Source organism: Poecile atricapillus, chromosome 3 (genome assembly GCF_030490865.1).
Source record: "Poecile atricapillus isolate bPoeAtr1 chromosome 3, bPoeAtr1.hap1, whole genome shotgun sequence".
Taxonomy (NCBI): domain Eukaryota; kingdom Metazoa; phylum Chordata; class Aves; order Passeriformes; family Paridae; genus Poecile; species Poecile atricapillus.
In genome coordinates this window covers 81,837,451-81,861,023 of record NC_081251.1, presented here as the reverse complement: position 1 = coordinate 81,861,023, position 23,573 = coordinate 81,837,451, and the positions used below count along the sequence as shown (strand labels likewise).

At 42.2% G+C, this 23,573-nt stretch overlaps 1 protein-coding gene across 2 annotated transcripts in view; it reads right to left on the bottom strand.

Annotated features, from left to right (window-relative positions):
* Window positions 1-6,595: 6,595 nt before the first annotated feature.
* SMYD3 (SET and MYND domain containing 3) overlaps window positions 6,596-23,573 on the bottom strand; it is a 409,715-nt gene continuing 392,737 nt past the window's right edge. For both annotated transcript variants that reach the window (XM_058836536.1, XM_058836537.1), the window contains 2 exons: window positions 13,623-13,731; window positions 6,596-7,277 (listed from right to left, as the gene is read on the bottom strand). In XM_058836536.1, the coding sequence (XP_058692519.1) occupies window positions 7,176-7,277; window positions 13,623-13,731 (211 nt within the window). In that variant the 3' untranslated portion in view covers window positions 6,596-7,175. The remainder of the gene's footprint in view (window positions 7,278-13,622; window positions 13,732-23,573) is intronic.

Genomic DNA, 23,573 nt, shown 5'->3' with positions numbered 1-23,573 from the left:
TATCTTCTTACAAGGGAAAACATTCACAGCTTCAAGGGCCATGGCCCCTGATGAGAGGCTGCATCAGTGACAGAAGAGGACACAAAGTGGGCAGCGAGGAAGGTGCTGGTTTCTCTGCAGTGAGAAGCAGGGAAAAGGGGAGCTCTCTGAGGCTCACAAAGTGCTCACATTGCAGTGTGGGGTGGACAGCCCCAAACAACACCCCAAGGCACCCCTTTGTCCTCTACAGAAAGAAATGCAACAACCTCTGAAGTTGGCTTTGGCACATTGCTGCATTCCCCCACCTGTACAGGAATGGTCTTGCTTAAGGCATCACATCAGGCAGGAGAAAAATCCCTGCCTTTGCCTCCCTCAGCTCCTCATTTGGCTCTGGTCTGAACTGGGGTACCTGCCCAGCTCAGTGCCTGCCTGACAGGCCTCAGTCAAGAGGAAAGAGTTAAAGCCTGTCTGGGTCATGGGCTCAATCTCAGCAAGTCTGCAGGGCTGCAGAGTTCCAAACCTGTGTTGACTGCAGCTCTGCTGACCAACCAAGCAAACCAGTCTTTCCCCAATTCACAAGCAGGAAAAGCCCTTCACTCCTGCCATCCAATAACCACAATTTTATGTCACTTAGCAGCAGATTTCAAAGGGTTCTTCCAGCAGAAGAAATGTTAGTCTGTCTCCACTATCTTGGAAGGACACATTTTGCCAAGGCTTTGGATTTTAATGGTAAAACAGTTTCGTGGCCTGGGTGTACCAGTTGCTTTACATGGATTGCATAAACTGCTTTGGAGCCCAATGAAATGAATTTGGACAATGCCCATCTGAAGGATTTTTACTGATTTTCTCATTTGCCAGCTGCAAATAAGACAGCGTCCTTGCCTGGTTGCTGGCAGGCTGCCCCTTCCCAGACTTGGGATCAGCATTCCTCTAGTCTTTGCAGAAAACACAAAATTAGATTTTTGTTTATTTTTCACAAATTATGTAACAGTCCCCACAGAAAATATTTGGTAATGATAAGTAGTCTTTGTATAGCCTCATTACTCTGACCTTTAAAAATACCATTATTTACTGGTGCATTCAGCCACAGATGTTCAGAAATTAACATTCCCAAGTCATTATAAGAATTTTCCTCAATCATCATTTCTGTTAGCATGATGGGGAACATCACTCCCCAATGACTGTATTCTGATCACAGTCTTATGTGTGGTAGAAGCTGGGTACACAATGTTAATGACATTAGAGAGAACAGAAATCCAGACATTACCAGTACCTCACTGAAGACTCTCCACAGAGCTTGACATGACTTTGACAAGGAGACTGAAGTACAACAAGGGAGAATGGGAAAAGCAGAGGCAAACCCCCAGCAATGACACTCTCAGGCACACGGTCTGACTCTTGGGGATGGTGCTGTGCAGGGCCAGAAGTTGTACTCAATGATTCTTGAGGGTCCCTTCCAGATCATCTTATTCTGTGCTTCTGTGATCTTTTCTGCTCCAGTTTCCAGACCACCAGTGATCCCTCAGCTCTATTGCTGCCACTATAGGGATGGAGAGCAATTCCTCTCCACAGCAGTGTGATGCCTGAAATTCCATCCAAGACTACAACAGCCTTTCCATCCCTCCCTGTGGGCTCCTGCAGTGTGCTGCTGCTGGTGGGAGGGATGGCAGCTCCAGGGCTTTGGGACACACCACCTGGGTGTCTCCAAGGGACAGAACAGGCAGGATCAGGACAGACATCTTCTCTACCTGTTTTATCATGGGATTCTCAGCACCACAATGAGAGACAGGAACAGGAAGACAGCATGAGAAATACTTAATTAAAAGGAGCTTCATTAAAAGTAAATAGGTAAGAATTGCTCAGGGTCTGGGGGAGGGGAAGAGTGGTGCTTTGCTAATTTTCTCATCAGACACCCCTCTCTATTACTGTCTCCTGTCTCCTGCTCTGAAAGTCAAGTGGAATTGTCAAGAGGGATCACCTGTGATTTAAAGTGCAGTTTTCCTTCAAGACGTATGTAAATTTGCCACCTTCCTATTTGGAGCCTCTGGGACTGGGAATCAGAGCTGCTGAATTGGAGGGGCGGAGGAAGAAATCACTGCTCTTTTCTATTCCTGTCAGCCCTACTAGATCGGTCCTCAGCTGAAACCAGAGAGGGGAGAGCAGGCTCCTTAGCTGCTGCCTTAGGGAGCAGGTAACGGGACAAACAAGTGGTGCCTGCCTGCCCCACCCCAAGAGATGAAGGGGAACTTAAGACATAGAAGAGGCTGCTTGGTTTTTCTCTTTCTCCTGTCCTGGGGACAAAGAAATTAGAAGACACTGTGGTCTGTCCTGATTTAGTCATCTTTAGAGTTCAAATGAACTCGGGCAGGATGCTTCAGCCCTGCCCTCCTGCCATGAGCTCCATCAAAATTTGGTTAACAAGGAACTGGAGCATCTGAGACTGCTGAAAAGCTTGTTGTGTGTATGCATTTCTGTGTGTGCCTGTCTTGGTGGCTATATAGAGATATGTTTAAAAGAAGGTTAATTGGTCTCCTGGGAACTATAAAGAACCTGTTAGGTTCCTCGGTGTGAGCAGTGACTGTATGAAGCCTAATTACTAAGCTTGAGTTATTCTTTTATATGGGCGAGAGGGAATCTCTAAGGTTCTTATTAAAACCTACAAAAAGTCTAAAAAGTGATGGAGTTAGAATTGATTTGTCCATGTTTATCAGAAGTGCAGAGCAAATAAAAACATTGAGCTTTCCCCAGGAAATATTAATGGGGATAACATGGGCCTGGCTTACACATCACTGTTGTGGGGATAAACAGAAACCACTGTGCTAAATAGCAAGAATTGCAGACACAGACTTTCAGGTAAGGTGCGCTCCTTTTGATTAGGGCAATTTTCCAAAGCAGGAATTTTCCTAAGGGAAAATTCACACTTGGATGTTCTTATAGGGTGCATTCTATAAAACAGCCATAGCATATGTATTGTCAGGCTAATTAAATTCATAAAAAAGGAAAGGAGTTTTGTTTGGAAAAATGTACATTGAAAGGAAAGAAAAAATAGCCATCAGAATAAAAGAGAAAAGGAAAAAAGGAACTCTAGCGTGGCTTTGTTCTGAAATGAACAAAAGCACTTTGGATTTTCTGAGGGTTCTTTAGAGGTTGTTGAAGCTCCATGGGTGGAAACAAAGCTTTGTCTATTTGGAGGAGGTACAGCGTAGACAGGGGCAGCTCACAGCTCTCTGCCCATGTTTGGCACTCAGCTGTGGAGGAACTCTCACAGAGTAACACCTGCAGTTATGACAACTACAATGATGCCATTCCCACCCGTGCCACCCACAGACAGTGACGGCAGGGCTGTAACACAGACATGGCCACTGAAGAGCTGCTACAGCTCTGACACCCATCTGGACATGTTCATGTGAGGCACTTATTGAAAGTATCATAGCCAGTTTCTCTTTCTCTTTCTCTTTCTCTTTCTCTTTCTCTTTCTCTTTCTCTTTCTCTTTCTCTTTCTCTTTCTCTTTCTCTTTCTCTTTCTCTTTCTCTTTCTCTTTCTCTTTCTCTTTCTCTTTCTCTTTCTCTTTCTCTTTCTCTTCCTCTTCCTCTTCCTCTTCCTCTCTTTCCCCTTCTCTTTCCCTTTTTCTTTTCATTTTCCAAGGATGAGCAATAAGGAAACCCAAATATGGATGTCTAACCCTGTCTGATTTGCCCAAGGTCAGACACAATTTCTGATGAAGCAGAGAAGCCATGCCAGAACTCCATGTCCATAATTGTAAGACCTTCCTCCTCCTTCTTGTCTTATGGGAGGTTTAATTCTGATTCAAGGAAAAAAATCCTCATAATTGGCACAACCTCTGTGAAAAATGGAACTCTGCTCATTAAGAGCTTTGCAGTGGCCAGGGACTACTTCAAATATACTGTGTGGGGAAATAGCCTCTGTATTTCAAAAACAAGCTCTTTAAAAAAAAGAACAAGTTTAAGAAAAGCTCACTTAAAAACGTAGCTATCAGAGAAGAGGGTTACAATGAGAAGCAGAAAAAAGGCTGAGTAGTGGGCGAGTTTTCTTGGCATAAACCCATGCATGATAGACTTCACACATAGATTGACAGACTCAAAGAGGTCAAAGCTCTAAAAAAACTGGTTTGCTGCATTTTCCCTCACTGCTTTTCTTTTATTTTCTACTATGCACTGCATAGTGGTCTGTTTGCCAAAGTCCTGGAGAGCTTTTACTTCCAACATCAGGTCAGCACCCTTGAGGGGCATGGGTACAGAGAATTATGCCATGCTTAAAGAAATAACAGAGTTCAGGGAGCTTTTTTTTTTTGTTTAAAACAAATGTTCAGTTCCACTGTAATCAGTTATTCTTAGCAAAACTGTATCATTCCCCATGTTTTTTTCCCTGTTCTGCCACTGCTTTTCTTCCAAACACATAGTGCAATTCTGTTCCCTCTGAGTGCAATCTAACATTGTTTTTCCCAGACTAATTTAAGGGAGAGTGACAAAACACAAGTAACTCAAAATGCATTCCTAAAACTTGAGGCGAATTCAAGTAACTATTGCTTTCCAAAAGGCACCAGAAAAGCCTCCAACCTGCGGGAAGCAAGCAGCAAACCTGCCAGCATTACAGATAATGTTGCAGTCTGCTTCTTTCTGACTTTAGCATCTTTATCTTACCACTAACACCAGCACCTGAAAAATTTGACAGATATTATTCATGAAAACTGAAACATGATGTCTGTGCAAAGATAACATTACTTGATTTGAAATGTGTGCTTATCTAACGTTGCCTCCTCCCTGGCACCCTTGCTTGCTGCCGCACTTTCAAACCATGCATTCGGGTAAATCCCTCCACAATCACAGACCAGCATTCTCTGCCGTAAATAGACTGTAGCAGGACCACCAGGAGAAAAAATCTGCCCACAACAACCTCCCCTGCAGCACTGTCAGCCCTGCTGGTGGTGTTAGTGCATGGAAATCTCCATGGGAAATTGACAAATTTCAGAATGACTGAAAACAACCACAAAACGTGACTCTTGCCTTGACCAAGCTGAAAGAAGTTTTGCATCAACAGTAATGAATATGAAGTGTGGGTTGTGCCCCCACAACATGGATCCCCCTCAGACCAGCCCAGAGAGAGCCAGGCAGGGCAGGCAAGGCCCCCAGGACCCTGAGCCACAGACCATCCTGGGGCTGATTCGGTTTCTTGCATTGAGCATTGGGCTGCAGATGGACCTCAGCAGCTCTGCACTCGTGGCAGCACAGCTGCTGCTGTGACACTCCCCAGCCGACAGCACCTCTGTTTCCCATCAGGCTGTCACTGAACGGTTTCCTTTGTACCTTTTCTCTGTCTTCCTAGAGAAGACCACTGCTGGAGAGAAGGCCCCAGCACAGGCAGGTGCTTCAGCTTGCTGTAAAGTGGCTGTCCTCATATGACAGCAGGCGACTCTGCCTTTCCCCCAGCTCCTACCTCGGACTGTTGAGGTGTCCTTGTAGCAGAAGCCACAGCAAACAGTGCTGCAGTTCATACCTTCAGATTGGTCTCCATGCATGAGAGCTTCTGGATGTGGATATCCCAGGATATGCTGCACAAACTAATGCATCACCTGACCTTACACTCTGAAGTCCCCAACATTTGCAATTCTTAGTATCAGATATGTAAACACGAGATAACATAAGCATCATCTTTACACAGAAATCATGTAAATTCTGATATGCAGTGCCCATTTAAAACCAGAAAATAGGTTTTGAAGACTGGTTGGCCATCAGTACTTTGTCAGAACTTCAAATAAATGCAAATGTCTGACCTTTTCCCCCAGACAATTTCCTTTTTATAACAGCAGGAAGACCCAACCAAGCAGTGAATTTCTGTGAGGATTACAGCATTTCTTGGGTGGCAGATACGACCTGGCCTCTGGCAGCAAGCCATGCTGCATACTCCAGGAGTGCACTGCATTTCAGAGGTTATTGCTTGCACATTACTGCTGGGCAAGCGAACGCTCCAAACGCTGGAACAAATTCAAACGTCTTGAAAGGAGATATCTTCCTCAGCACTGGCATTCGTGTGCCGTGGTGGTAAATTACACCCAGAGTGTTCATTTTCTTTTTAAATGTGTTCTCATCTTGTAATAATTAATAGTGTCAGGTTACTGGTGTGAAAAAAGCCTGACTTTACAACAACGATGGATTAATGAAGTAACAGTCATGGCTGGAGTAGCAGCAATAAATTGTTAGAGGAGTGACACACCTGAAGCAATACTTTCAAAGGCCTTAAATTATTTAAGTTTCAATGTCCCTCATAAATATTGGCTTTTGTTAATATTTGTTTCTGTGTTAAAAGTGGAAGTCAAAAGCTCTGGCAAGGGCAAGTCTTTTGCTGATGAGCATGGGGAAATAGTGTGCCTCTGCTTTCCAAGACATCTTTGTCTTCCCCAGGGTTGACAATGTTCATCTGTAGATCTCTGGGCTTCTCTGTTTAGGGATGTGACGTTCAAACCCCACAGACTGAGAAAGGTCTAGAAGCCACAGCACTGAGCTCACAAGTCCAAACATCTCTTTTTAAAACTGTAATGAAGTGAGAAGCTCTTGAAGCTGGTAAAATGGGAAGAAAGCACAGTAAGCAATTTCCACTTTTGATAAAATTTTTTATTTAATGCATTTTAAGGTATGAAATGGAAGAAGAAGAGGTACAAAGCCCTGCATATCTATTGGGAGGGAAGAAAATCTCATTTCTCATTGGGAAACTTATTTGATGTCAAAGAGCACTAGACCAGGCTTTTGGAAACCATACCAAAGGGCAAGGCAAAGGGAAAAAAGTATATTCTCTTAATTTATAATGTGTCTGACAAGAGATTCCTAATTTCTGGCATAAATTGATATTAAAAATTGACTGCTGATATCAGTTGAATTAGATCACTTTGTAACTGATGAAGACTCTGTATGTATTTCCCAATACTTACAATCAAATAATTAGCTTTTGTTAATTATTGTCAATAAGACTGATGGTTGATGGCAAAAAATCTTCTGAAAATTACAGGAATTCTGCCAAACACCAACTCAATTCAGTCCACACAGCAAACCAATATTAAACCTTTTTGTAAAGCAAATAGGACCTAAAGAAAAGACACTAAGACCTTTGAGAAACTTCACAATGAAATAAAAAACATTTTCTCTGTCCTTGAATGTTTTGTTTCCCAGACTAGAGATCATCCTCACTGTAGTCTCATCATGGCATCACACTCTTCCTTTATTTCCATCAAGACTTTCATCAGGCTGTGATCTGTCCCATGGGTCACCTTCATAATGTTATAGGCCTTTAAGAAAGAACAGAAAGGGACATGTTACTCATTGTGCAGACCATGCAGAGGGGCTGGTCCCTGGAGCAGGGTGGGATATAAATCCTGGTCATCAAGTGGCTGGCTCCTGGGGGCTTGAATTTGTGACATGGCTGAAATAGGAATGAGGCATCCCAATGATTTGTCTCTGACCAAGAAGGAGGCACTGACACATTATTCTTAGGTGTTAAAACCCACAAATATGTTGTACAACTGGATGTTTGGAATAGCAGAGAGAGATACTTCTCCACTTTTGAGACATGAAGGCCATCTCAGGATTGGTCAGCTACAACATCCAAGGTTTTGATACACTATTTAAAAGATGACTGTGACGTTCATGATGTTAGGAGCCTGAAAGTCCTGTAAAAATGGAAATGGATTTAATGCTTAACCCATGGAATAAAGTACCTTAACTCTATCAGGAGCAACTATACATAGCATCAAACAAAAGAGTACATTAATAGTTTCACTGTGAAAATGCATGGAGGGAAATAGGTCTTTGCTGCTTTTCCCAGAGATTATTCTCTCTATGTGCTTGTCACCTTCTACTGCTGGGCTAATTTACTCTTGCTGATATTGCCTGCAGTGTTGCTGATTTCCTGCCACTGACATGTCTGCGATGCTCTTTGCAGAGCTCGTGTTTAGATCATCACTTTTCATATGGCATTTCTGCTTCTTCTATTAAATTCCTCCTGAAAGGAGGGAAGTCCTAGATGGAAGCTGATTCAGCACTTCTGAAGATAGAACAAGGGAGCTAGTAGTGTACAGGCAGGAGGAAAGATCATAGATTTTTCATCATCCTAAAATGAAGAATTGCAAAAAACTAAATGCAGCCTGTGTTTCAAAAGGTTTCTTGTCCAGTTAGCTGACAAAATTCAGCTAAATTTGATTTGATTTGAAGAAAAAGTATGTTTTGGGGAAGAATTGTTGAGGAAGTGGCCTCATTTAAATTGGATAGATAAAAATAAATATATATTTTTGTGGAATGAATTAAAGCCTACTTCCAAATTATAAAGACTGGCAAGCATATGGAAATTCCAGCACAGTTTATTTTTGCTTCAAATTCACTAATTCTTAAAATAGGGAAGCAGCACAAGACTGAAAGAACAAGTTGAAATGTCAGTCAAAACGACCCAGAGTAACAAGGAGCTCTAAAAAGAGTCAAATATGTTTTAAGCTACCACAATGACTTACTACTAAATGAAAAAATATAATCAGTTAAAAAGAATGATGGAAATACTTTAATCGCTTTAGAAATGGCAAAGAAATGTGAAACAAAATCAGAAATACATAATTTTTTTAACATGCAGCTGCACTGATGCTGACTAGGAGGGGAGAGGATCACTCTAGAGCAAAGTGGCTGACTGAATGGGCCCTGGATCCTGACATAATGGTGCACAGGGCTTGCATGCCCTGTCCCAGAAAGCTGATTTATTGTGAATGATGTATGCTAAGAGCTGCACATCAGGATACATCTGAGTGATAGTCCTGAGGCAGCTGACCTGGATCTTCAGCCCCACTATAGGACAGGTCAGGCTCATAGTGATAGACTTGGACCCTGACACCCTGAGATGCACAGCCAGAGATGTCTGTATAGATATACCTTATACCTCCATTAAAAGCCACTAATCCCTAATATCAAACTTAGTCTTGAGTTAATGCTACCATTTCTGCCTTTCTCCCACCTCCAACATTTTCTTTCCACTTCTTTTCTTTCCTAAGTATGCCAGACAAAATCATTCAGTCTTTATCCTTTTGTTTCCTTGGAGGAAATAAATAATTCTTATGCAAGGTACCATCTCACACATTGCTGTACGAGTCAGAACCAGCTCCATCCAAGTTAGAACAGCCATGTGTAATCCCTAAATTCAACTGCTATTAGCTTATGTAGCTGTTTTGGTAAAGGTCAGTGCAAAACCAGGGATAATTTCAGCTCCAGTACAAGGAATTGTTTTACTGGAAAGAAGCAGGAACACGTGGGCTCTCTGCCTACTCCCTGCTCTCCTCAATCCCACAGCTCACCCAGCAGAGCTGAGGCGAGCAGATTCACATGCTCTGCATGGTCTCCCTCTCAGCCAACAGAGCAAGTCTGATTATGAAAAGCTACAAGGTAGGCCACGGTGCCATCAGCCACACCCTGTCTCCCTGAAGAGCATAAACCCCATTAGATCAGAGGTACGGCTGCTGCTCCATGAATGAGGAGCAGTGCAGGTGTTCGTGCCTGATTTGTGTGGGGATGGGACCCATGGCCATGGCTAAGGGCAACCCTGGCAGTTGCAGGATGGCACAGTTCTGTCACCTGGAAAGCAGGGAGCAAATAGCCATGTGCCAGAGTGGCAGGAAGTGTGGGCTAGTATTTCAGAGGGTGTATCTGTGGTTTTCTGTCTCTTGATTGAAGGGGACAAGTTGTTAAAGCAGGCACAGGAATACTATCAACAACAGCTGGGAAACAATTCAGTGTTTGAAGCAAACACCTAGAGAAGAGATTTCTTCAGTTCCTGTGAGACCTGGGAAGGATTTTACCCCAATTCCTATGCTTTTTGCCTCCCCAACAGGGATTTTGTTGTAGTATGTTTATTCAGTTCTGTTAAAATTGTTAGTATTTCATCTGTTTGGTATGTTCCTGGTTCTCCCCCATTTACTGCTTTGGTTGGTTCCATTTGTCTGTTATGTAAACCCCTCCCAGTTTTCCTGAATGTTCCCCGTCAATCACCTTTACCCTGCCCCATCTCCCCGTCCATCATTGTAGACCCCACCTCCCCTTCCATGTATATCATCACTTCCTCAAAACACTATTGGTTGTTATCTTGTATTCCTGCCTTCCTTGTATCCCCATTGGTCCCTGACATTGTAACCTCCTCCCCTTACCCCTCCGTCCGTGAGTTCCGATTGGACCCTGGACTGTGCCCGCCCCTGAGATAAAACCCAGTGCACAGAGGCGCTCAGGGCTCTCTTCGGTCCTGATTTCTCTCGGCCCAGACCCTTGTGCTCATCCCCTCTCCCGAATAAACCTGTTCCTGGGAAGTACAGCCGAGTGAGTCTCCTTCCTTTTGCCACCACCCACGACGCCTGATTTGGCAGAGCCCGGCAGGATTTGGTGCTCTGAAGGTTCTGCAGTGGGATCGCCTTTCCCCTGCAGTTCCCCACTCCTGGCAACTGCCCATGCCGGAGTGGCACCCGGAGCTAGCCCGGAGCTCTGGTGCAGCCAAGAGCAGTGTCAGGATTTCTAAAGAAAGGAAGTTGTACATTAGCTGTTGTAGGTGTTCATGAGACAAGGCAGCTGTACCCATCAGCTCATGGGGGACAAAAGTACTCCCATGACCATGCCATGTCAGGCTCTTCAAGTTGTTTTTTAGAGTGGGCTCCAGTTCCTGTCTTTAGCTGACAAATGCTTTCCAGATCTATAATTCAAACTGTCCTCTATTATGTCTTTCATATATTTTTATATAAATTTTAAAATAAACCAAGGGCTACCTTCAGTTTTTATTCCAGAGAAGTATTGCCTGTCTGTAAAACTTCTGTTTCAAAATCTAGCAAATAAGATTCTGCATGGCCCAATATAAGTTTAGGGGGTGATTTCTTTCTAATGGGCAACATAAAGCCCTCCACATTATTTAAGCCTTCTTTTGGGGGTGCAGGACAGAGAGCTAAACCCATAGGGCCCCAAGAGCAAGGTGGTTATGATCATGATTCATTTTTCTGTGGCACAGAGAGCAGCAGTGAGGGCTGGGCTGCAGAGCCAAGTGTGAAGATCTGCTGGTCTTAACAGACCATGTATCTGCTGCAGAGAGGCTGTCAATCCCCAGCAGCTCTAAGGCTGTGCCTGATTAAATAGGATTTATATGTGAGGTGAATTCCACTCAGATCCCAATTCCTCTGCACCTTCCATATCCTTCTTCTTAATGCCACAGTGAAATTAGTCTGACGAGCGTTCCAACAGGGTGCTGCTATTCAGTGTCAGAGTGTATTAAGAAGAGTAATGAAGCAGAGAAGGTAATCGAGTTTCTGCTCTGAGCATGTGGCATGCTCTGTTGACACATCTAATCACAAAGGGGCAAATTGTGTTCTCATATAACTCTAGGACATTATCTGAGTAATATTAGGAATCACATCCTTTAGTCACAACAAACTGGGAATTACATCTTCCTCTAATTTGTTCCGGTGTAGACCGCAAGGAAGTGAATCAGTTGCAGAGCTCATCTGAAGAAGTTACATGGAGAGACAGGATGACAAGAAGCTTTTCCTCTTCTCAGCTGTGCTCCCAGGGAGTCAGAGTTCAGTCTCTCCTTGTCCCACACTTGGGTGAAAAAGGGGAGGCTGGATAAGGAATAGGCAAAGCCATGACAGGATTCTACACCTCAGTTGTAAAGCACTTACTGTGCCCTTGTGGAGCAAGGCTTGTAGCCTCTCTTAGAGACTCACTGAAGTATGATGCAGAAGGGCAAGCAGCACCTTAATGTCCCTTTGCAGAGAAAGAGGAGGTCAAGCCTAGAAAAGGTTTCTGTGTTAGGCATTGCTCAGTTTCCAAAGGATCATAGATCATGGCAATCTGGCTTGTAATGGGCAGCTTCTTCACCAAGAACATGTAAATCCCCATTGCAATGCCCACCTTCACTGACTAGCAGTGTTCATTTGTCTCTAGGGGAATTCACTCCAGTTTAATCTAATGCAGTACCACATTAGAAATGCAATTAGAACAATGCCTGTTGATCAAATTGTAGCAGTGTCAATGAAAATAGAAGCTCCTCTGACTGGAGTCTCATTCCACTGCTAAGAGGGAAAGTCTGAATGTTTGGAAATTATAGATATTTTGGGGGAAAGAGCAGAGGGATTACCTGGCACATGACAGATATATGACATACTTCTGAATAATGCATAAAAACAGAATTTATTACTCTTCTGTCTGCTTTATAATGATTGGAATTGGCTATAATTTAAGTAAAATATATCAAGTGAAGATATAAGTTTTACCAAGACTTAGCAAGAGTGGCATCATATTAAATACTAATTTATAACTTCAACATATGAAAATTATCAGTAATTCAGCTTGCATCATAAATCATGTCAAAGATTAATAAGATATTAAAACCAAAGAGATATCAGGGTTGAAGAAAAGGTTAAGTACAAAATACTAATACCTAGAGAGTAATTCTAATATTATCTTTATAGGAGACCTGGTCAGGAGTGGAAGAGCACCTCTCCCCCACCTGCAGTGGAGACACCCATCCCCTTCTATCCCAAGCAGCTGCCCTAACTCTTTGCCACAAATCACTTCATATAGCATGGACATTAATCAAAGGGAATGTAGAGCCAAATTCTTCACATCTTTCCAACACTGGTGCCAGAAACTGGGCCTGCTCTTGCTCAGCAGATACAAGCAAGTAGCTGGGCCAGGTGGCTTTTGGCAGCATGCATCAAAGGCAACCAGGAGCTGTGTCAGGAACTGGAGGTGAGTGGAGACAGGGACAGGACCACATGGAGCATGTAGTGTCCTCAGGGCAAGCTGATCACTGGACAATCAGTAACATAAGAGAATAAAACCTTTTTGAGGGAAACCAGAGGCAGCACATCTTCCAGGGGGAGCAAAGCACCCCAGCAGTGATTGAGGGCTTGAGATGGGAGGCAAGATTCTACATCCTGAGGAGATGTTGCACATGGAAAGGGATTATTTAATATATATAAGATTATACTAACAGCAATATAACAGCAGGACAAACAAGAGCCTGAGGTACAAGGAAATGAATATGAAAGTCAGCTCAGGTACAAGAGGGATGACTTAAAGCTGAAATGTAACTAACAAAGCATAGCTGCAAAACCAGATCAAAGATGATGAACAATAAGAAATACAAGAGATCAAGAAACATACCTGTTGATTTCATTGTGGCTCACAATAAAATACACACATAAAAGACCAAGTTTTCCAGCCTTAAATCAAAGAGCCTGATAGGGAATAAAGAGGGTAGAAACTGCAGCTCTCCTCCTGGCCCTATGCTTTCAGTGTTCTCAGAATTATTTTGTTATGGGAATAAGGAACATATGAAGCACTGAGATAATTTTATCTCTTCAGATCTAATAGTAATTTTTCATCCAGGCACCTCTGAGCTATCAAACTATAATTAGCTGTGACTGATGCTGGAGAATGTCAGTGCCTGAAATGCTGTGCTGGGCAAGACTGACCCATCACCACACCCAGCTGCAGCCTGGGGAAACACCACTGATGGAAGAAGTGGTGAGGAGTATCCAAAGGCATGAGGGGGGAGTCACACAGCAGTTTTGTGGGAAGCAAGGGAGGAGGATAGAGAAAAACTATTTCACCATACTGACCTGTTTCAAGGTTTCCAGTGCCTGAGGAAACATGCCTTGACTGTACTGCAGTTTGCCCACTCGCATCAGCTGGACAGCTCTCAGTGGATGGAAACCAGGGTAATATAGGCTGTAGAGAAAAAGGAGGAAAATGTGTCACTGTCAGCTCTCACCTTCACAGTCACTGCCTCTGCGGAGAGCTATTAGGGTGGGACTGCAAAGTCATTGTGAATGTTAATAAGGTACTCAGAGAAAATTAGCTGCAATACTGAGAAGCATGAAATACTGAGGGGAATTAGCAAATTATTACTCTCTATCCCAGAGGAATGCCTTTAACATTATCCTGTTAGAAAGTGACAGGAGTGGGATTATTTAATTTGCTACTGTTGGATAATACAATAGCATTTACTGTACTTAGTGTTGCAAACAAAGGTCCTTGACAATCTCAGGTCTCTGGAGAGGCATAATTTTAAGAGGAAGCTTCATCAGGGAACCCAGTCCTGGATTGTCCAAGATGAACGAGTGGGACTGCAGTGAAAGCAAGCATCATTACCACTGCTTCTGAGGGTTTGATGCTGCTCCCTGTTGCATAAAAAGAACAGATTCTGCACATTAAAGGAAACTTCTCAGACTTGGCTTGTTCATCTACACAAGGTATCTGCTAGTATGAGGATACATTCCTGTCCTTAATTAAGTTCACAGAAGCAGAGGTCCTATTTAAAAAAAACAGAATGATGCTTTCTTTTTTCTAGGAAGTAGATGGAGAGTGGTATCATCATTAATTGCTCTCAAGATGTTCTTGAAATGTTCATGGTGGCTGCTCCACATTTTTAAATTCCACTGGCCCTTGGCTCATCATATGTGGATTTGCACCCCAGCACTGTGTTCTGGATGTGCAGATCATGCTATCTTGAAAAAGTAACTTGGGGGCTGCAGAAAGCCATGGATGTAACTTGCCTGGAACTGGGCATCAGGAAACATGAGGTAAAGGGACACACTTGGAAGTTTAAGTTACTTACCTTATATATATTTTTGACTAACTATCCCAGAATCACAGAATAGTTAGGGTTGGAAGAGATGCTGGAGATCACCCAGTCCAACCCTCCTGTCAAGGCAGAGTCACCTAGAGGTACAAGGTTACAAGGGAACTTATCCAGGTGGGTTTTGAATGTCTCCAGATGGAGAATCTATGACTTCCTTGGGTGGCCTGTTCCAGCGCTCTGCCAACTTCAGTGGAAAGAAGTTCTTCCTCATGTTTTATTCTATGGCCAGTGCTCCTTACCCTCTCACTGGGCACCACTGAAAAGAGTCTGGCACCATGCTCTTGGCACCCTCCTCTGAGAGGTTTAAATGCATTAATGAGATCCTTCTCAGTCTTCTCCAGACTGAACAGGCCCAGCTCTCACAGTCTCTCCTCATAAGAGGTGCTCCAGACCCCACACTGTCCTTGTGGCTTCTCTTGGACCCTCTCCAGAAGCTCCTTGTCTTTCTTGTGCTGAGGAGCCCAGAACTGGACACAGTAATCCAGAGGTGGCTGCACCAGGGCTGAATAGAGTGGCAGGATCATCTCCCTCCATCTGCTGGCCACACTGCTCCTGATGCATGCCAGGACACCCTTGGCCCTCCTGGCCATAAGGGCACTGCTAGCCCATGGACAACTTGTCACCCAGCGGTACCCCCAGTCCTTCTCTGCAGAGCTGCTCTCCAGTGGGTCAGTCCCCAGGCTGTGCAGGCACTTGGGCTCATTCCTCCCCAGGTGCAGGACCCTGCACTTGCCCTTGTTGGACCTCAGCAGGTTTCTCTCTGGCCAATTCTCCAGCCTACTGAGTTCCTGCTGAGTGGCAGCAGAGCCTCCAGGTGTATCGGCCACTCCCCCAGTTTAGTGCCATCAGCAAACCGGCTGCGGGTGCCTCCTATGCCACTGATAAACAAGCTGAATCAGAATGGACCCAGTACTGATCCCTGGGGAATGACAGTGACTCCAGACAATGCAAATGAAAGAACAAAAGCCTTAAGCACAACTCACCAAAGAAACATCCTGCTTGATCAAAGAGCATTTTATTTCCTCAAGTATACCAGCAGTGTCTAAGAATACAAAATGAGTCGCAACTTCAGGAAGAATCACCAATAAGCTTTCCAAAATCTACTTTTCAAAGATAATTTTTTTTTGTGTTTATGCCAAACCTATGATCATCAGAGTTCAGGGTAACTGTTAATGAATGATACCACTGCCATCAGGAAGACACTTAAATCTGCACAAGTATGATTAAATGCATGCTAAGACATTAAATGAGGTAAATTTGTACAATGTACAGAAATCATCTGATAAATGCATGCAGATTAATAAGTTATCTTTTTCTGTTATATTTCATGAATGAAAATGCAAACACAATTAAATACAAGTAATTGTTTAAATGGCAGCATATCTGGCTTCTTTATAAATCTCTAATTAAGATGTGTAAACATAATGAAAAATGTTTTTGTACCCGAATTCCCCTATTCCACTGATCCTACACAGTTTCAGTGAAGACATACAGAAATACATGGAAAGCATGCCTGGCAGGATCTCAGCAGCAACAGCTTTTGATCTGCCAAAGCCTGTTATGGAACAGCAGAAGCCAATTCCTCAGTGAGAATAACCCATCCTGAATTGCCACAAGCACCTCCTGCTCAGCCCCCTTGTGGGTTGCAATTCAAAAAGGCTAAAAAGCTGGCAGACAAGAGAGAAGAAAAATGATAGCACTTATCTGAGTCCAAACTGACCACTCAGGAACTTCAAGGGTGTGGTCAAACAAGCACTAGGAAATTATCAGTAGGTTTATTTTTAGAATTTGTTTCTGGTTGTTACATTAACATGGTGCTATCCGATACTAGTGAAATAGGAGAAAATGCAGAGATTTTGGTGTGAATTAATGAGGAGTAATAGAAATTCCAGCACTAACATAGACACAAATGGAAATAATGAGCACATGCACACCTTTGTAAAAATTGATATGAAAATGTCTATATGATTGCATCCTTCTGCTCTCCTTTGTGACTGCTGCAAAGGAAGGAGTAAAAATGTCATTTCCCTCCTCTGTGCCACCGAAGGGCCAGGATGCCTGGGGAAGGATCATGGCCACAGGAGAATGTGCCAGGGAGACAAAGTCTTCTGCATGAGATGATAACCCATCTCTGTAGGCCCCATTAGACTGTTTCTGCTGTATCCTGACAGCTCTGATTCTTTTGCCACTGTTCTTTCACAGCCACTTCACATCTCTGTCATTCCACACCTTTATCTTTCATCCTATCAACCATCTTTTTAATCTTCCTTTCCTCACCTTTCTGAATAACAAGCCCCACTCTGATACCAACACAAAGAGGAAATGTGGGTCCTGCCTCTCCTGCAGCCAAACAAGGGGTGGCAGCTCAAGCAGGAAACTCCAGGCTGTGCTTTAGTTTATCAATGTGGTGCCTGCCAAACTTTACAGAACACAATGTGAGTCCATCAGAATTCAGAATATGCCCTTCCACACAAATGTGTTTCTTTCTATAGATCATACACCTGCAGGCACTAAAGGTCTGGGGTTGTGGTATATGCAGTACCAGGGAAAACAGCAATTTAACAATGTCAGGTACTCAGTCCAAATTACCAGCCATAAACTAAAGCAAGTGAAAACTTAAGATGAGGACAGAGAAGGAGTAAAATGTGTGAAATGAGGAGCCCTGTGCACATAAATATTTACAAAGCTGTTTTACTGAGCTGATTTATGCTCTCATCTTATGAATGTACATAGTTCCATTTTGCAAGTCTTAAAACTGGCATTTGAAACAACTGTTTATTTTCATATTATGGAATAAATCTATTAAACTATTGGAACACTGTTTATGGAAGGACATCCATTGAGTGTGTTTACTAGAGCAATCTAGGCAGCTTGCATCTCTTCTAGGAGATGTGCAAGTGGGGAAAAGGCTGATGGCTTCTTCAAGACATTCCCAGGATTCAGTATTATGAAACACTGGTGTGACAGAAAGAACAGTGCCTGAAGTGTCAGGCATTTGTGGACCAATTTATTATCCCCATGCATTGCTCTGAACAAAATCAAGTGGACAGATTTAAGAATAAGGAAGATATTTACCAGCCAAGGAGCTGATACCTAAAGACTGTCAACAAGAGACCAAGATAACTATAGAAAAATACATGCTGTAAAACACGTTACAGCTTGGGAAGAGTAGGATTTCAATCTGAAAAGGGTTTTACGAGATTTATGAGGGCCTGAGGGACAAGAAGGGAAACAGTAACATAGTGAAAGATGAAGTAAGCATAGTTCTGTGGAGTGATGCTTCCTTGCCCTTGGCACTGGTCAATGCCCAGTAGATCACTTGCAAAGAGAGATTAAACAAAACACAACTAACAAGTAAATCTGCACTGCAAACAAGACATCTGGAGGAGCCTGAGAAAGAGCTGTACACTTTGTACTACATCCTCCGCTTTTATGAGGCAGCACAGCTTTGTTCCCATCTATGTCCGACAGCATCTGTGCCGGCCTGTTCCTCCAGCTTACCCTCCTGCCTGTCAACTGGTCCCCCCAGTATGGTGTGATCTGCAAACCCCACAGAAATGCCTTCTGTTGCCTCCTCCAGGTCAATGAAAATGGAGTTAAACAGGATGAGTCCCAGGACAGACCCTGTGGTACCCCTGCTGTTACTGGCATCAAACAGGGGACAACCCAACAACTATGTCCTCTCACCACACCACCCAGCCAGGATGTTTTACCTGTCCAGCTCTCTGCTCACCTGGGCCATAACACCCTAACCTGCATGCTGGCTCCCTGATGGTCTCAACCTTGCACAGACAATAGGGAGCAGGCTGCCAGCTGCCCTCTTGGTGCCTGCTCTGGAGGTAGCCAGCTGGTCTGATGGAACTGTAGGGGTCACATGCTCTCAGATAATCCCTGGTTCAACCCTTATCCTGGGATATGCCTGGGAGACTTCAAAAGTGACCAGTGAGGCAAAGAAGTCACCACCTAGCTAACTATTCAAAACCAGAAATGAAAGCTATTTCCCAGTCTTCAGTTAGCTTGCACCAGTGCTTCACTGTTCCCAGCAGCAGCAGTTCCTGCATTTCATTCACAAAATACAAGGATACCACTTTTCACTCAGCAAAGAAATGGCCTGTACTATGTAAAACAGTAGCTTTTCCCAAGGAAATCCACTACTCCTCTTGGTAATTCAGCCATAAGGTTTGCCTTGATTAACCCCCAGAGCAGTCACTAATCATATACTTTCTAAAGCATTTTTCTCTTCATTCTATGTATTAGCTCTGAATCTCTTGAAGCAATCTGTTGTGTAAACAGTGTAAAAACCATAACCCTTGACAAAATTTAGCCAATTCCTTCTATTTCTTAATAATGTAGTTCCATGAATTCCACTCAATTTATCTCCAATTACAAGGTAAAAAGTCAGAGCTTTAGTGAACTGTGAATTTAGCTCTTGTGAATTAAAGCCTAGTATTTAAAAAAAAAAAAAAAGAATATGCAAAATCACTGCATTTTTCTGATGACTCATATTTTAAAATAGATGTCTACCATTCCTTGCAGATCTGTCTGTAGGGCTAACATTTATACTGCTGTCTTCAGCCTGATGTAATTAGAAGCAGGAGGAATTATAAAACCTGAAAGAAAGGTTTGAAATGGAAATGTTACAAGTCTCTTTACTAAGCTGACATGTAAAAGGTGATGCTATAATAAGTGTAAACTGGTTTTCACTTTCAGTGCAAGTAAATATGACAGCATAAAAGACATAAAGCAGTTTCAGGAGCCCAAACAACACAGGCTCCAGAGCTTCAACAATGGCAGTGAGAAGAATGCAAAGAGGACAGTATCAGCTTCACAACAGAAATGTACACCACAAATACAGCACCCAATAAGTTCAACCTTCTCTTCTTTCCCTGACTTGTCCTTGATTTCTGAACTCCTAAGTATTTGAGTACATTCATTAAAGCTGTTCACTGAACTGAAGCCTAGAAATTTGTTTTATGTTGTCCAGTTACTTGTTTTTTTTTCTTTAGTCAGTGGTGTGAAACTGGTCAACTAATTCACATATTATTTTTACTCCTTGGCTGGGATGCTGAATGGGTTCTACACATGAGAACTATGGTAGGTATTTTTAGGAAAAAATTAAGGACAAATTTTTATTTGTGCTAAAAACTATGAAATAGTCAAAGAAATCACATGCACCAGGAACATAAGACAGGTAAACTAACTACTCATTTAGGAGTTTACAGATCTTAAAGTCAAAGGTGCAGTTCAGTCTGATCTGCACAGAATTTCACCTAGCAATTCCTGCTCCAAACCTAGCAATTTGGGGCTAAAGTAGTGCTTAAGAAGAAATGCTCTATTTATGGAAAATAATCTTAAGCAGCTTTATACATAATTTGGTCAATGTTTTATTTTTTAGTGAGCATGAGCCCTGTGCAAGAGTTTTGCCTGGAATGAACAAGGCTGCAGGGTTATTTTTGGAGAAAATGGGAATGTGTCATTGATACTGGACTAGGTGACTGTTTTCAATAAGTATTAGAAGTCTGGTTGGAACTTCAAAATTTTTAAGGGCAATATATCTGTATTAACCTGTGTAAAATATTTAGGGGTTACTGTGAGAACCTTTAAAAAAATACTGACCTGGCTTTCATGTTAATATCACATTTTTTATTGGAATAATAATAATAATGTATACCTGTTACTCTTTCTGTTTTTTCTTTCTCTTTCCCCCCCTCTTTTTTTTTTTTTTTCTTAACACCTTCCTATCTATCATGGAGAACCAGGTAAGTTTAAATCAGTCCAGTACTTCAGAACTCCCATTATACCTTCTGCAGCCATGCTGTTTTTTGAGTAGAAGACTAAATCCTTTACCTGTGGCAGACCTGATATACTCCAGCTGCCCTAGAATGTTTATTGTCCATTTTATATCCCCACCACAGTGTCTCATGGAGACGATCAAAGCATCAGTGAACAGTTTAATTCTGGCATCAGTCCTTTCTATTTTTTCCTGGATTTGACCTCTCTCACTTAGATTTTGAGATCAGCTCCTCAGCAGTAGCAGGGAGGTTTTCCTGGAGGAAACCACTAGTGCACATCCTTAGAGCATTATAAAAATGCTTTGCCAGCAATGGGAAAACATTATTAGAAGAAATTTTATTCTGGGAAGTATCTTACAAACTAAAGCAGGAGAAATTACTTTGTGTGATTACTATGCAAAACTACTAATTATCCCTAAGGAACTTCTTCTGGTCTAACCAACTAACAGCAGAAAATTGGCATCATTTTCTGAGCCTGCTGGGGCAATATCAGTACAGATGTGCAAATTTAGCACCTCTGATCAGAGGTCATTTGGAAGAATCCATACTCTTATAAATATATCCTGGCTGTACATTTTCGCAGCCTAATTTAAATGTGCTCTCTCTCTCTTTGGATTGTTTTGTATTGGCAGAACTCTTGGTTACTCCCCAAGTATTGAGATTTTCACCAATACCCACAACTCATTTATGACCCTCATCCTACTGAGCAGCAAAGTGCATGGCATGACAGTCTTTGTTCTGCACAGATAAGATATGGAGGCCCAGGCACATGAAATAGTTTTTCCAATACAAGATAAAATCTCTGTGAAAGTTAAACCTAGATTTCATTGTAGCTCTAGGATGGCTTTTGGTTCATGCAGAGTCTGGGTCTTGTGTCTGTGCTGTCTTGCTTACCTGTCAGGCTCTAACAATCCAAATAAAAGAAAATGAAGTTTTAGAGGCTTAACAGGCTTGCTGAATTTTGTAGACAAAATGTAGAGACGGTAACCATAGTTAAGAAACTTTTGTGCCAGACTGACAACTTTTTTCTGTTTTCTTTTTTTTCTATTCTGTTGTCACTCAAGAAATGTCCTGTTATTTCTGTGGAACAACTGCCTCTGGAAACAGTTCAGGATTTATATCTGTGAAATAATGCCTCAAAATATTTTTCATCACATCTGCATCTCATACTGTTCCATTACTATTTGTTTCAGTAATTTAGCTGATATGATCAAATAAGCAATCATACTTCTTAATTGACTGAATTCTCTAGAAATGTTAACTATCCACGTCAGAAATTATTTCTCTCTGGCTGCTGATCATTCTGCCATATTCCTTATGATGATAATTTATGTCACATTATAATGAATATTGTTCCAGATGTTTTCTCTGCCAAGATTTGAATGATAACTTCAATAAAATGAAAAAACGGGATAAAGTGTAATTTTCATCTTGGCTGTTGATCTAACACATCCACTTAAAATGCTAACTCTCTCAGTTTGAATTGTCCAATGTTCCCTCCTGTTATTATGAGATGTTAAGGAAATAAAGGGTGCCCAATATGGAATGGAAGTAGGAAAAGATTTTATATATATTGTTTATGTGTCCTGGCTGAGCTTCAAAACATCCTGTAGCTCTTGGGTTTTTTTGTCCTAATCTCACCACCTCTACAGATAAAGATGGCAGCATGGCCTGTCACTGAAGATAGGAGCACACTTGTCTCCACCCTTGCATAACCAGGGGAGTAAGACATTAAGATCAACAGTTTAGTTCAAAGGATTTACAAAAAGATTTTAAAAGCTATACAGATTTCATTGGGAGAATGCCAGAAAACACAAGAAGGGGAAGAAATGCAGCAAAGGAACAAAATGAAAGCTAATTAAAGAGAACATGCACGGGAAGAGAAGCAAGAAGCTGAAGAGGAATGTACACTAGAGACACTGTAATTTGTGACAAAGATCTTGGCATCACTTTCTCCTCCAGCAGTGAACCTCTGACCAGCTGTTGATGGTATGAAAAATGACTCACTGTCCCTATCTCATGCAGCTAAGAATACAAGATTGCAGGTACAAGAAATGCAAGTTTAGACTTTGGTCTTAATCAGAGACCTGAAGGTTTGCATGATCTCTATTCTTCATCCACAGAGTGACAGGAACACGTAAAGCATTGATGGATCTTTATGCAAGTCACATATGACTTTCCTCTGATTGATTCCCTCTGCTATGACACGAGTCCCCCAGTATCTGAGCCACACACATCTAAATACTACTGGTGTCAGCAAAGCTTGGGGAAGTCAGATGAGTGTGTATGGGTGTTCACAAGCTGCAGAAGGAAGGACAGAGCTGGTAGCTCTGACATCTTCATGCAAAATGTCTTCTCTGTACTCACCAGTATCTCAATCACCTCAGCAGTCTATTGTAACACAAAAGTGATAACATGCTCATTCTTGACCACACAGGTGCTTTACAGACCTACCTTTCTTGTGCTTTTTTTTTCTTTCTCCCACCATATTGTCACCTTTCAAAATTTGTCAGGCTTGTGCTTTACCAGCTGCCATTTCAGTTTGTCTATAGTGCTGGATACAACTCTTGTAAAAAATAATAGTAACAACAACTGAATTAGCATTTGCAAAATTTAGTGAAATTCTCATGCATAACTTGATACCAGCGTGTCTGAACAAGAACTCTATTACCTGATGTCAGATGCCTCATTTAGAAAACTAGCCTTACTCCTCCCCATGTCTCAGCTTTTCCAACTGTAAAATGAGAATACTGATTTCTTTATTCATTAGACTAATATGAGGGCTAAATACTATCATGTTTGTGAAGAGCTTTGAGAGTTCCATAGGGAGATTCTGTAGGAGTTTAAAATATTAGCAATAGTTCTGAAAAGAATACAAGTCCTTGGTAGGCTACAGAGTTAAAATGTGGCAGCTAAACAGGACCATCTGTCTGAGCTGGAGAACACGTAACTTCCATCCAGTTGCTCAGCTGGCTACAGAATTTCTTGCATGGCCCAAAAGGCATGTAAATTGTTCCAGAGCTTCCTAGGAAATAAAACAATCTGGAAGAAATGGGAGGGGGAAAATAGTATTTTTACAGAAAAATAGAAGACCAGCTATGAACTTTATGAATAACAGTCTTGAGCAATAATCTCTC